Raw genomic sequence first — 15,513 nt, 5'->3', positions numbered from 1 at the left:
ACAGGTTAGGGAAAGAACACTGGTGCTGGGGCCTGGTTAGCAGGCCTCAGCACACTTTCAATTGTAAACATAGCATCAGCAAAGGCAAAAAGTCAGGGGGCAACCATGCCAAGGAGGCATTTCCTTACAGATTCCAACCCAGCAAGGACTTGATTCACCAACCTTTGGAAGGTGGCAGGGGCATTCTTTAAACCAAAGGGCATTACAGTGAACTGATAATGCCCATCCGGTGTGGAGAATGCTGTCTTTTCTTTTGCTCCAGGGGCCATTTTGATTTGCCAGTACCCTACTGTTAAGTCAAAGGTACTTAAGAATTTGGCAGCCCCTAATTTGTCTATTAGCTCATCAGCTCTAGGAATGGGATGAGCATCGGTCTTGGTGACAGAGTTGAGACCTCTGTAGTCCACACAAAACCTCATCTCTCTCTTTCCTTCTTTGGTGTGAGGTTTGGGGACTAAGACCACTGGGCTAGCCCAGGGGCTGTCAGAGTACTCAATTACTCCCAATTCCAGCATCTTGTGGACTTCCACCTTGATGCTTTCCTTAACTTGATCAGACTGTCTAAATATTTTGTTTTTGACAGGCATGCTGTCTCCTGTGTCCACATCATGGGTACACAGGTGTGTCTGACCAGGGGTTAGGGAAAAGAGTTCAGCAAACTGCCGCAGGACCTTCCTACAGTCAGACTGCTGTTGGCTAGAGAGGGTGTCTGAGTAGATCACTCCATCTACTGAGCCATCTTTAGGGTCTGATGAGAGGAGATCAGGGAGAGGTTCACTCTCAGCTTCCTGGTCCTCATCTGTCACCATCAACAGATTTACATCAGCCCTGTCATGGAAGAGCTTAAGGCGGTTCACATGGATCACCCTCTTGGGGCTCCTGCTTGTGCCCAGGTCTACCAGGTAGGTGACCTGACTCTTCCTTTCTAGTACTGGGTAAGGGCCACTCCATTTGTCCTGGAGTGCCCTGGGAGCCACAGGCTCCAGAACCCAGACTTTCTGCCCTGGTTGAAATTCAACCAGTGCAGCCTTTTGGTCATACCACAACTTCTGGAGTTGTTGGCTGGCCTCAAGGTTTTTACTTGCCTTTTCCATGTACTCTGCCATCCTTGAGTGAAGGCCAAGTACATAGTCCACTATGTCTTGTTTAGGCTCATGAAGAAGTCTCTCCCAGCCTTCTTTAACAAGAGCAAGTGGTCCCCTTACAGGGTGGCCAAACAGAAGTTCAAAGGGTGAGAATCCTACTCCCTTCTGAGGCACCTCTCTGTAAGCGAAAAGCAGACATGGCAGGAGGACATCCCATCTCCTTTTGAGTTTTTCTGGGAGCCCCATGATCATGCCCTTTAATGTCTTGTTGAATCTCTCAACAAGGCCATTAGTTTGTGGATGATATGGTGTAGTGAATTTGTAAGTCACTCCACACTCATTCCACATGTGTTTTAGGTATGCTGACATGAAGTTGGTACCTCTGTCAGACACCACCTCCTTAGGGAAACCCACTCTGGTAAAGATACCAATGAGGGCCTTGGCTACTGCAGGGGCAGTAGTCGACCTAAGGGGAATAGCTTCAGGATACCTAGTAGCATGATCCACTACTACTAGGATGTACATATTTCCTGAGGCTGTGGGAGGTTCTAGTGGACCAACTATGTCCACACCCACTCTTTCAAAGGGGACCCCCACCACTGGAAGTGGAATGAGGGGGGCCTTTGGATGCCCACCTGTCTTACCACTGGATTGACAGGTGGGGCAGGAGAGGCAAAACTCCTTAACCTTCTGGGACATATTGGGCCAGTAGAAGTGGTTGACTAACCTCTCCCACGTCTTGGTTTGTCCCAAATGCCCAGCAAGGGGAATATCATGGGCTAAGGTCAGAATAAACTCTCTGAAACCCTGAGGCACTACCACTCTCCTAGTGGCACCAGGTTTGGGATCTCTTGCTTCAGTGTACAGGAGTCCATCTTCCCAATAGACCCTATGTGTTCCATTTTTCTTGCCTTTGGACTCTTCAACAGCTTGCTGCCTAAGGCCTTCAAGAGAGGGGCAGGTTTCTTGTCCCTTACACAACTCTTCCCTTGAGGGTCCCCCTGGGCCCAAGAGCTCAACCTGATAAGGTTCCAGCTCCATAGGCTCAGTTCCCTCAAAGGGCAGAACTTCTTCCTGAGAAGAGAGGTTCTCTTTTTGGTGTTGTGTTGCAGCTGGTTTCCCAGCTGACTCTCCTTTTCTCTTGGTAGGCTGGGCCATTTTTCCAGACTCCAGCTCTACTTTTTCACCCTGTGCCTTGCACTGTGCCCTAGTCTTGACACACACCAGTTCAGGGATACCCAGCATGGCTGCATGGGTTTTCAGTTCTACCTCAGCCCATGCTGAGGACTCCAGGTCGTTTCCAAGCAAACAGTCTACTGGGATATTTGAGGAGACCACCACCTGTTTCAGGCCATTGACCCCTCCCCACTCTAAAGTTACCATTGCCATGGGATGTACTTTAGTCTGATTGTCAGCATTGGTGACTGGATAGGTTTGTCCAGGGGAAACCAGTTTCTCTGTCACCATGGTGACACTGGCACCTGTATCCCTCAGGCCCTCTACACTTGTCCCATTAATTAAGAGCTGCTGCCTGTATTTTTGCATGTTAGGGGGCCAGGCAGCCAGTGTGGCTAAATCCACCCCACCCTCAGAGACCAATGTAGCTTCAGTGTGACACCTGATTTGCTCTGGGCACACTGTTGATCCCACTTGGAGACTGGCCATTCCAGTTTTAGCTGGATGGGAGTTAGAAGTGGTATCTTTCTTGGGACAGGCCTTGTCTCCAGTTTGGTGTCCAGACTGACTACAGTTTCGACACCAGGCCTTTTTGGGATCAAAGTTTTTACCCTTGTACCCAGAATTGTTTTGTGAAGAGGGTCTGGGCCCACCCTCCTGTGCAGGTTTTTGGGGGCCTGTAGAAGACTCTTTACTATCTTTGTTTTTGGCTGTCTCACCACCTTTCCCCTGGGGAGGTTTTGTGACCCCGTTCTTTTGGTCACCCCCTGTGGAAGTTTTGGACACCCTAGTCTTGACCCAATGGTCCGCCTTCTTTCCCAATTCTTGGGGAGAAATTGGTCCTAGGTCCACCAGATGCTGATGCAGTTTATCATTGAAACAATTACTTAATAGGTGTTCTTTCACAAATAAATTGTACAGCCCATCATAATCATTTACACCATTGCCTTGAATCCAACCATCTAGTGTTTTTACTGAGTAGTCTACAAAGTCAACCCAGGTCTGGCTCGAGGATTTTTGAGCCCCCCTGAATCTAATCCTATACTCCTCAGTGGAGAATCCAAAGCCCTCAATCAGGGTACCCTTCATGAGGTCATAAGATTCTGCATCTTTTTTAGAGAGTGTGAGGAGTCTATCCCTACACTTTCCTGTGAACATTTCCCAAAGGAGAGCACCCCAGTGAGATTTGTTCACTTTTCTGGTTTCACAAGCCCTCTCAAAAGCTGTGAACCATTTGGTGATGTCATCACCATCTTCATATTTAGTTACAATCCCTTTGGGGATTTTCAACATGTCAGGAGAATCTCTGACGCTAGTTATGTTGCTGCCACCATTGATGGGTCCTAGGCCCATCTCTTGTCTTTCCCTTTCTATGGCTAGGATCTGTTTTTCCAAAGCCAATCTTTTGGCCATCCTGGCTAACTGGATGTCCTCTTCACTGGGGTTATCCTCAGTGATTTCAGAGAGGCTGGACCCTCCTGGGAGGGAGCCAGCATCTCTGACTATTATTTTTGGAGTCAGGGCTTGAGAAGCCCTGTTCTCCCTAGATAGGACTGGTGGAGGGGATTCTTCCTCCAGTTCACTATCATCCTCCTCTGTGTTATCCACAGAGGGATTGGCTCTATCATACTCTGCCAACAGCTCCTGGAGCTGTACTTTGGTAGGTCTGGAGCCCATTGTTATTTTTCTTATGTTACAGAGTGACCTTAGCTCTTTCATCTGGAGATGGAGGTAAGGTGTGGTGTCGAGTTCCACCACATTCATCTCTGTACTAGACATTATTCTTCTAAAAGTTGGAATGCTTTTAAGAATCTAAAACTAGTTCTAGAATCTAATTCAAACTTTTACAAACTTTTAAACTCTAAAAGAAATGCTAACAGGGACTAACACAAGGCCCTAGCAGGACTTTTAAGAATTTAGAAAACTTTTCAAATTGCAAAAATCAATTTCTAATGACAATTTTGGAATTTGTCGTGTGATCAGGTATTGGCTGAGTAGTCCAGCAAATGCAAAGTCTTGTACCCCACCGCTGATCCACCAATGTAGGAAGTTGGCTCTGTATGTGCTATTCCAAAGTAAGGAATAGCATGCACAGAGTCCAAGGGTTCCCCTTAGAGGTAAAATAGTGGTAAAAAAGAGATAATACTAATGCTCTATTTTGTGGTAGTGTGGTCGAGCAGTAGGCTTATCCAAGGAGTAGTGTTAAGCATTTGTTGTACATACACATAGACAATAAATGAGGTACACACACTCAGAGACAAATCCAGCCAATAGGTTTTGTAATAGAAAAATATCTTTTCTTAGTTTATTTTAAGAACCACAGGTTCAAATTTCACATGTAATAGCTTGTTTGAAAGGTATTGCAGGTAAGTACTCTAGGAACTTTGTATCATTACATTAGCATGTATACTTTTGTCATAAAACACAATAAGCTGTTTTAAAAGTGGACACAGTGCAATTTTCACAGTTCCTGGGGGAGGTAAGTTATTGTTAGTTTTAACAGGTAAGTAAGTCACTTACAGGTTTCAGTTTTTGGTCCAAGGTAGCCCACCGTTGGGGGTTCAGAGCAACCCCAAAGTTATCACACCAGCAGCTCAGGGCCGGTCAGGTGCAAAGGTCAAAGAGGTGCCCAAAACACATAGGCTTCAATGGAGAGAAGGGGGTGCCCCGGTTCCAGTCTGCTTGCAGGTAAGTACCCGCGTCTTCGGAGGGCAGACCAGGGGGGTTTTGTAGGGCACCGGGGGGGACACAAAGTAGCACAGAAAGTACACCCTCAGCAGCGCGGGGGCGGCCGGGTGCAGTGTGCAAACACGCGTCGGGTTTCCTTCAGGTTTCAATGGGAGACCAAGGGGTCTCTTCAGCGATGCAGGCAGGCAAGGGGGGGGCTCCTCGGGGTAGCCACCACCTGGGCAAGGGAGAGGGCCTCCTGGAGGTCACTCCTGCACAGAAGTTCTGTTTCTTTAGGGGCTGGGGGCTGCGGGTGCAGGGTCTTTTCCAGCCGTCGGGAAATGGAGTTCAGACAGTCGCGGTCAGGGGGAGCCTGGGGATTCCCTCTGTAGGCGTTGCTGTGGGGGCTCAGGGGGGACAACTTTGGTTACTCACAGTCGTAGAGTCGCCGGAGGGTCCTCCCTGAGTTGGTTGTTCTCCACCAGTCGAGTCGGGGTCGCCGGGTGCAGTGTTGCAAGTCTCACGCTTCTTGCGGGGAGTTGCAGGGGTCTTTAAATCTGCTCCTTGTAACAAAGTTGCAGTTCTTTTGGAGCAGGCCCGCTGTCCTCGGGAGTTTCTTGTCTTCTTCGAAGCGGGGCAGTCCTCAGAGGATTCAGAGGTCGCTGGTCCCTTGGAAAGCGTCGCTGGAGCAGGGTTCTTTGGAAGGCAGGAGACAGGCCGGTGAGTTCTGGGGCCAAGGCAGTTGGTGTCTTCTGGTCTTCCTCTGCAGGGGTTTTCAGCTTTGCAGTCCTTCTTCTTGTAGTTGCAGGAATCTAAATCTTTAGGTTCAGGGAAGCCCTTAAATACTATATTTAAGGGCGTGTTTAGGTCTGGGGGGTTAGTAGCCAATGGCTACTAGCCCTGAGGGTGGGTACACCCTCTTTGTGCCTCCTCCCAAGGGGAGGGGGTCACATCCCTAATCCTATTGGGGGAATCCTCCATCTGCAAGATGGAGGATTTCTAAAAGTTAGAGTCACCTCAGCTCAGGACACCTTAGGGGCTGTCCTGACTGGCCAGTGACTCCTCCTTGTTATTCTCATTATTTTCTCCGGCCTTGCCGCCAAAAGTGGGGGCCGGGGCCGGAGGGGGCGGGCAACTCCACTAGCTGGAGTGTCCTGCGGGGCTGTGACAAAGGGGTGAGCCTTTGAGGCTCACCGCCAGGTGTTACAGCTCCTGCCTGGGGGAGGTGTTAGCATCTCCACCCAGTGCAGGCTTTGTTACTGGCCTCAGAGTGACAAAGGCACTCTCCCCATGGGGCCAGCAACATGTCTCTAGTGTGGCAGGCTGCTGGAACCAGTCAGCCTACACAGATAGTCGGTTAAGTTTCAGGGGGCACCTCTAAGGTGCCCTCTGTGGTGTATTTTACAATAAAATGTACACTGGCATCAGTGTGCATTTATTGTGCTGAGAAGTTTGATACCAAACTTCCCAGTTTTCAGTGTAGCCATTATGGTGCTGTGGAGTTCGTGTAAAACAGACTCCCAGACCATATACTCTTATGGCTACCCTGCACTTACAATGTCTAAGGTCTTGCTTAGACACTGTAGGGGCACAGTGCTCATGCACTGGTACCCTCACCTATGGTATAGTGCACCCTGCCTTAGGGCTGTAAGGCCTGCTAGAGGGGTGTCTTACCTATACTGCATAGGCAGTGAGAGGCTGGCATGGCACCCTGAGGGGAGTGCCATGTCGACTTACTCATTTTGTTCTCACTAGCACACACAAGCTGGTAAGCAGTGTGTCTGTGCTGATTGAGGGGTCTCTTAGGGTGGCATAATACATGCTGCATCCCTTAGAGACCTTCCCTGGCATCAGGGCCCTTGGTACCAGAGGTACCAGTTACAAGGGACTTATCTGGATGCCAGGGTGTGCCAATTGTGGAATCAAAAGTACAGGTTAGGGAAAGAACACTGGTGCTGGGGCCTGGTTAGCAGGCCTCAGCACACTTTCAATTCAAAACATAGCATCAGCAAAGGCAAAAAGTCAGGGGGTAACCATGCCAAGGAGGCATTTCCTTACAGTGTACATTTATTGTGCTGAGAAGTTTGATACCAAACTTCCCAGTTTTCAGTGTAGCCATTATGGAACTGTGTAGTTTGTGTTTGAAAAACTCTCAGACCATATATTCTTATGGCTACCCTGCACTTACAATGTCTAAGGTTTTGCTTAGACACTGTAGGGGCATAGTGCTCATGCACATATGCCCTCACCTGTGGTATAGTGCACCCTGCCTTAGGGCTGTAAGGCCTGCTAGAGGGGTGACTTACCTATGCCACAGGCAGTGTGAGGTTGGCATGGCACTCTGAGGGGAGTGCCATGTCGATTTAGTCATTTTCTCCCCCATCAGCACACACAAGCTGTGAGGCAGTGGGTATGTGAGGGGTCCCTAGGGTGGCATAAGACATGCTGCAGCCCTTAAAGACCTTCCCTGGCATCAGGGCCCTTGGTACCAGGGGTACCAGTTACAAGGGACTTTCCTGAGTGCCAGGGTTGTGCCAATTGTGGAGACAAAGGTACAGATTAGGGAAAGAACACTGGTGCTGGGGCCTGGTTAGCAGGGTCCCAGCACACTTTCAAATCATAACTTAGCATCAGCAAAGGCAAAACGTTAGGGGGTAACCATGCCAAGGAGGCATTTCCTTACATTAATTCATTACTAATGTCATCCTAATGAAGAAGGCTGGCTGGTCCAACTACGTTATATCTCAATACTTCAGCCTAGGGTACCTTGAAGAAATTATGTCCCAAATATCCACACCCCTGCCATGTTCTCAATCGCTCAAAACATCCTGCAAGATACCAACCCCCGGGGGTACTGTGTTGCCTTTACACCCGAGAACAAAGGGGATTCAGAGGAATGAACTAGAGGCCTTATTCCTTTACGGAGGGAATTAATTAAGTGATATGAGGACGGTGCACATAGACGGTGCAAGAAGAGAAATTCTGCTTTTATCGAGTCAGGGCTCGAAAAATCCACTCAACCACTCACACTGGCGAGTCTAATTTGCTCAGGTCGAGCTATTTTTAATACTTACTCGTCCTTTCTGGCGAGTTGACACTGAACAGGTGTTCTGTTTAGTTGAAAAGTGGAGGGGCAATAAACGATGCCTTTAAATTTTGTTCTTATGTCACATTTGCTCTGTGTTCATAGACAGAGGTCAAAAGTCAATTTTTCTTACAATTAATTTTCCTTCTGAATGCAGAGTTACAGGGCTATGTGAGGTGAACTGTGTGACCTGCTGCTTAGAATGCAAAACAAAAGGATATAGGGTGTCAGGCTTTTCCTAACACACAACATTTAAATGACTAAGTCAACTGTGCAAACATTTCAAAATATATTTCAGTAGTTGTGAAAACCCTTTTTTATATTTCAGTGTGATGAAAAAATATTTTATGAAAACAAACCAGAATACTTTATATGTTGATGTGCAAAGGATATGTTTTCTGAAAACCAATTTTCACAGATTGTTAATACACTATATAGTTTTATCAGTATAGCTGCAAGTTAGTGGGGAGGTTTTTGAACATTTTTTGGAAAGTTACTGTGTGTAGATGACAATATGTTACCACATCATGGTTTAGTAATATATTTATTGAAATTGAGTGTTTAAACAAACTGAGAAACACTCCTGCCCTGATTGCAATGTTGTTAGTAAACTAAAAGAAGTCCTAGGTTATGTGGGCTAGACCTCATGGGTACGTAGGCTAGATTCTTGTGATGCATGCAGCAAAATTTAGTTTATTTAATCAAACAAAAGAGGTTTTTGTGTACAGCAGAAATGCTGAGCTCACATACTTGAAGGTGCAATCATATGTGAGAATTGGGAAAAAGGCGACTCTGTAAACTATTTGCCTAGGATCACACAATTTGAGACCTGTTTACAGGTCAAGTACATTACTGTTAGGTCGAGTAGATTATTTAAGTTACTCGACTTGCAGGTCTAGAAACATTTTTATGATTTTTCGAGCCCTGTGAGATAAGTTTCAGATGGAAAGTGGAGGTCCAGGTTTAGCTCTCATTAAGAATCATAGCTAAAGTTTCCACATCCCTGGGGTAGGACATTTTAAAAGATAGTTGGTGTTAGCTTGGTTAAGGAATGGTTTTACAGGCTTTATGTAAATGCTAAGTTGGGTGGGTGAAAGACTGAGCCTTTGGGGAACCCTTGGTGTAGGCTTCATGGGTCATAAAAAAACATCTGTTGGTCTTACTTTGTTGGTACCTATTTTCCAGGAATTACGTGACCGATTTGAGGATTATGGCACCAATGCCCATCCTTCCATCCTTCCAGAACATGCAGCAGGAAGCCATGATTTACTGTGTCGGAGTCTGCTGACCGGTATAGAATAAAAAAGCAGACTGTAACCGCCTTCATCTAGGATGAGTAGGGTATCACCCATATTTTTCACAATAGATGTTTCTGTGACAGGACAGGCTCTGACAACAGGTTGTAGTTAATCTAATAGTTTATTTTCAAAGAAGAGTTTGAGCTGTGAAGTGGCACAGTTTCCCAGAATCTTAGCAAGAAAAGCAAGATTAGTTATAGAACAGAAGTTGTTCGGGTCTTCGGGAACTGCTCCCTGATTTTTCAGAAGTGGGATGACTTGCTGACCTTCAGTGGATCTGAGACAATTCCTTGGGAAAGAGAGGAGTTTATGATTTCCAACCGGTTTGGAGCTAGAGGTTTTTTTTTTGTGAGTTACGACAGAGACAGGGATGGGCTCCCACTGATGCGAGGATGGTTTTGCTTTGGTGAGGATGTCTAGCAGACTGAGTAGGTTTAATTTTTTGATGGCGCACCAACTAATCATCTAATAATTTAATTATTCTAACCCTTACTCCGAAGAACTAAATATGCTGAATGGCTTTTATAAACACACAACAAATTACTCCACAGGACTAACTTTGCATCCTTAAAGTCTTCTTCATGCATGTGAATGACATTAAGAGAAACCTCTGCCAATTAATGGATAAATAGTCAGTCAGTCTTCGGTACAATTAAACATTAGGATAGAAGGAGAAAGTTTCTAGATCTTCATATTTGAAAACTTGATATTTATCCTTGTATAGTGTAATATTAGATTTAGAATACATACAAACTGTGGTGTACTAATTTGGAATTGACCCATCATCTTCATGTCAAGCATATATCACACAAGAAATATGAAGGGAAAAAAAATTGTGTACTATATAATCTTTCTTGGTTGTTCTCATTTAACCACTGCATATCACAGCATTAGTATTAAAATAAAAGAGTGCTTGCGACCACTTTGATTCATGCATATAAAAACTCCATAACTGACCAATGTGAACTTGCTGGATTTTCATGGCAATCCAAACTAGTAGCAATTACAGACTTGCAACACAATATGCTATTTAACTATAAGCATCTTGTAAACTTTGGAAAAGTGGGTACATTTCTCAAAAGCCTACCTAATTTTTTAACTGACATAAAGGGATAATACTGTGAATTTTGGACATCTGATGACCACAGAGCCTTGGCATACTTGCAATTTTGACATAGAAACTCATCCTTTAAGAAATTATTTTACCACAGAAACCATAGAGGTGAAGACAGGTTTTTTTTTTTTTTTTTTTTTTTTTTAGTCTCTCGAAAAACTGGGACTGTGAACATTTAATACATAGCGGATCTTACTTGCAAAAAATATATAAGAGTTTCTCCCATTACATTTTGAATGTTGTGGTACCACGAATTAAGATCTCATTTTAAAATGGAGGTAAACTTTTTTTAAATATAAAAATTATATATAATGCTTAAGAGAAAGGCCCCAGACACATAATACATCAAATGAAGGATGAACTGAGATGTATGTTTTGGACGTTTTCTAGTACAAAGTGCAGCCTAAAACTGGGAAACTGTTACGCTAGAACAACCCACTCGTGCTTATCTTCCATCTTCAGTGAGACAAAAAAGAACAATTTTATTCGTTTTATTAACTCATATCTATCGATTTCACAAAGACACATGAAAATAAAAACAAGACGTAAGATTTAGTGGACCAAAGGTAAATACTAAAGGTGCATGTTACAGTGCCCTTAATCTTTTTACCCGTTTTCTTACTTTCAGATTTCTTGCTGTCAATCACTAACGTTGCTATAGATGAAGTCCACAAAGACCTTTTAAATCATGTTGACTGTAGACCCAGACTGAAAGACTATAAATGGCGCCAAGACTGCACCAATGCTATATTGAGTGCAAAATGAGCATTTTAGTACTCAGGTTAGGAGCAACATTTTTACAGAGCAATAAACTTACCCTGACCACCGGTCGCAAACTTTGTTCCATCTGGATGGATATCCACAGAAAAAATTGGTTTGCCTGGAAGAAATGAGAAATGAGAAATGATGAGTGGAAAATACAGAATGAAATTCTTTTCACTTCAATCCCACATAAAGAAATGAGGGAAAAAAATCTTGCATTCTAGATCAAGTGCACAACTGTTTACAGTAGGGTAGACGAAAAGGGTCAAAATACACTATTGATAGCCTTCTTCACATAACTTATGATGGACCCAGTAAAAGAGTTGCAATTCTATACTCAGTGCAGAATTTTTTTTAAGTTGTTACACCTACCTAAAATAAATGCCACCTGGCTTTTGGGAAGACTATTTTAAAAGACTTTAAAGTATACTAAACTAAATGGAAGAAAATATATTTATTTTTAAGTTTTTTAAGGGACTGAGCGGAAATATTTACTCAAAGCAAAACATCTGCCATCTACATGTAGTAAAGTGACCACTGAAGTTTACAGCAGCAGAAACCTAAACTTACAAGTTAACGATCCCAGAAACAATCATTCAGAAATCACAAGATCAAATATTCAAATGTGAAAAATTTTCACATTTCATACATTTTATCACTTCAGCTATTACTGAAATATGAATCTCAGCATTAAATAACAAAGTGTTTGAGTCTTGACAGCTCAGGAAGATGCAAGATCCTATAAAAATACCCAATATATTAACCATTTCTAGCTGTAACAGTGTTGGGTAGTGTCTTCTAAAAAGTGTACCAATATCCAAGATATCATTTATGTGATTCTTTAGAAATGGAAGATAATGTTCCAATCTTCTCAGTTTTTTATTTCTTTAACACCAGCGGGCTAATATCCCAGTTTTCTCTCCCACTCACAATAAGCCTATTGTGAGTGGGACACAGGATGGGGTTGACCTCTTCAGCTGAAACTATACTCTAGGTCATAAATGATATGAGGATCTTTCATGAGGCAAACAAGAAGGAAATCACAGTTGACTTTTCCCTCCTGAGGCAGGACCTCCGCAAATCGACAATGTGTTTCACTGTGGCAGAAGCAGTAAAGGAGGAGGCTCAGATCATGCAAGCTACATTTACACGCCTCTCTGAGGAATCCGCTGGAGAGGGTGTAGGATGCGGAAGGCAGGGCGTGAAGAAAGGACGCCACGATAGTGGGCATCTCATAAAATGCAGATGGCATTTGCACAACGCCATTTCTCATGACCTGGTTCAGATTCTGGGTTCCTGCGGATGCTCTCTTAGAGTGCTTTGTTATTTAGACTTCAAAGAGCCTTGATATGTGGGCCTCACCCTGATGCCCCTCCACTGTTGATCATAGTACACATTCTCAACTACTTCAACAGAGACTCCATCCTGAAAACAGCACACATTTGGTAGAGTGCAATTTGAAAGGGAAAAAAAAATCATATTTCTGGATTACATTGCTTCACAACTGGAGTATGACTTAATGCCCATGCCAAGCTCTGAGTTAGTTTCAATGGCAAACACCTCTGACTCACTAGTGACCAGGCCGAGGAGAGACCGACACTGAAAGCTTAACGTATGGGCCCTGTGTCCGGTGAGACGACTGTAGTGGCCAGTTCTCAGCCACAAGGGCAAAGATTACAACAACAACAGTCGGCATGATGATAGAGCCACCCAGTGCAGTAACAGTGAGGAAGTGGGGCACTGAACAGGGCTCTGGGGTGGATGTTGGCAGAGGAACATGCATAGTTGATGATAAAATGCAGAAACATCATCCAGAGGGGTAGACTGCAATTGATAGCCTGGTGTCTATATGATGAACAGTTGACTGACCTTCTTATGTACAAAATCACAGAATGCGTTAACCAGAACACTGGCTCAGTTCCTTTCTCGATGATGCTTTGGGAAGCTTTTAAGTCAGTCATCCAGGGGGGAACAAAGAGTGTGAAATTGAGTGCCTTTAGGAGCAAAGTGGATGTCTAGAGACAACTGCTGTACACACAGAGGTCACTGTGTGTACGGCGCTATCACTTATAAGGAGAAAGTGAAGTACCATGCCACAACACTTCTGACATACAAAGTAAACACACAAAAAGGTATGTGAACTCCCTATACAGGACGAAATAGTTTTCTACCAAGTGCTCTGCAAGAGTCCACTGTTATTGGGTGAGTTGGTCTCACTCACGTAATGTGGCATTCTTTATCATCGGCCATCTCACCCCTACCCTGGAAAGTTGGTACTACCAGTGCGAGCTCAAACTCACTTGCAAGGGACTTATTGGATATGATCTAATCCTGGATATTAGAGGGACCCAGATTAGGCGAGTGGCTAAAAATGCCTACAGGTAGACCACAAGGAATTTCCTTTAGTGGGTGGTACCTGTGGCATGATTAAAAAACATTATGGATGATCAATGGGAATAATGACCGACTAATCCCCAATACTGCCAACATGTTTCTGCCCACTCTTGCGTCAGAAAACGAGGAGCATTCCAGTGGGTTGTGTGTGGATTCCTACTTCATATGATGAACTATGTACAACCATACGTTGGGTGAGACAGGAAGTTCCAACCTTCATCTTGGATTTATTGCCAACCCCAACTAAGGTTGTAAAGTGTTGTGTGGCCTGACCCAGCGTTGCAACTCCTGTAGTCACACATTCGTCATGGAGGTGCACCCGGTATTCTGACCTATATGCTCCCTGGCGCCAGCTGAACTACATTAATATTGGACTCTTTCTGAGCCACTGGTAGAAAGTAATTTGGTTCGGTATAGGGAACCCACCGTACCTTTTACAGGTTTACTTTTTCACATTTAGATAGGTCAATGAGGCGAACTCCACCCCGAAGCAAAAGTTACTTGACCACGTATGATACATCTGGTTGTTGTCTCAGCAAAGAGTATGTCAATGGGGAGACAAGGCGGGGAAGCTGTTATGCTGGCTGGCCAACAAAGAGACAGACGAAAGGAGTGTCTCTTCAGTGCTGAACGACAACGGTCAACTAAATACCAATATGTGGGTACTGCAGAAACATTTGCTTCTAATTATGAAAAGCTTTTTAATCAGACAGCCCAATAGTTAATTATTTTATTTTCAGCACCCTGTCGAATAGGGACCGAGTGGAACGTAACCTCCCTAGCACCATGACAGAGATCCAGCAAACAATCACCAGACATGCCCGTGGACAAGACTCCTGGCCAGAATAGATTCCTATCGGAATTCCTCAAAAACATAACCTTCTTCACGACTGCCCCAGTTGCAGGCACCACTTGAAGAAGCCCTTGCTACGGATACACTGCCCTATTCCTCACGGGCTACAACCATTTCAGTGATTCTTAAAGTGAGTGAACCCCCCAATAAATGCGAATCCTATCACCCTCCATCACTGACGAACATTAAAATGAAGCTTTTAGCCAAAGCACTATCTACTAGATTAACTAAAATAATAGATACCCTAGGCCACAGCAGTCATAACAGCTTCATGCAAGCAGCAGAACCCAGCAATGCCTACAGTGACTGCATGTTGCATTAGCGCGGGCACATGAACTGCAGAATGTAGCAGGGCTATTTTCAGAGGCCTTCAAAAAAAGCTTTTGATACCATCCATTGGCCTTTCCTGAAACAGATTTTCCAGAAAATGGCTTTCAGCCTGCTCTTTCTTAGATTATTTTGGTCTGACCGTGATGTACAATGTGAATCGGAGCTGAGACCTGAACACTGCACCATTGCTCAGACATACACAGACTCAAGTGTTGGGCTGAGCTTTTTCGACACTGAATAGTGGGCATAGGTGACCCTTGTAGGGTAAGCGCGTAAGTGCTTTGACCTGTTCTAAGTCGTGTAGGCTTTTAACCATACCCATCACTTTCATTCGTTCCTAGGCCTGCCTTTCAAATATCACTTGATGTCATTGGTAAATGCTTTACCTTTGTCCCGCCTTGAGGCTGTCTTTGTCACGTCTTGCAGACTGCCCCTGTTACATTGATTATTGCACAAATGCTAATATACTTCAGCATGGATGAACTATTTTTTTCTTTTGTCTCTCCCCTTTGTGCTGCATGGCGGCCATGGCGCTCACATCGCAAACAGGACAGAGTTAACTCGACTGGCAGAACTGGAGCACTAGTCACATTGTTCAGTTGCCTAATCAGAGTCATTTCTTGTGGCTCTCCCCTTAAAACACTTGAAAGTGGTAAATGCTTTACATAAAACAGAAATCCTCAAAGTGAAAGCAGCTCTCCCGGCACAGCGGGAGAGCCAATACTACAATATTCACTACACTCTGGAAA

General features: G+C 44.5%; 1 protein-coding gene across 4 annotated transcripts in view; it reads right to left on the bottom strand.

Moving 5' to 3' along the window:
• Window positions 1-15,513, bottom strand: part of HIRA (histone cell cycle regulator) — a 391,587-nt gene that overhangs the window by 356,793 nt on the left and 19,281 nt on the right. For all 4 annotated transcript variants that reach the window (XM_069215325.1, XM_069215322.1, XM_069215324.1 and 1 more), the window contains exon 2: window positions 11,243-11,305. In XM_069215325.1, the coding sequence (XP_069071426.1) occupies window positions 11,243-11,305 (63 nt within the window). The remainder of the gene's footprint in view (window positions 1-11,242; window positions 11,306-15,513) is intronic.

Source organism: Pleurodeles waltl, chromosome 11 (genome assembly GCF_031143425.1).
Source record: "Pleurodeles waltl isolate 20211129_DDA chromosome 11, aPleWal1.hap1.20221129, whole genome shotgun sequence".
In the NCBI taxonomy this organism is placed as follows: domain Eukaryota; kingdom Metazoa; phylum Chordata; class Amphibia; order Caudata; family Salamandridae; genus Pleurodeles; species Pleurodeles waltl.
Note: the sequence above shows the minus strand (reverse complement) of the source record. Positions and strands in the feature narration are given on the sequence as shown.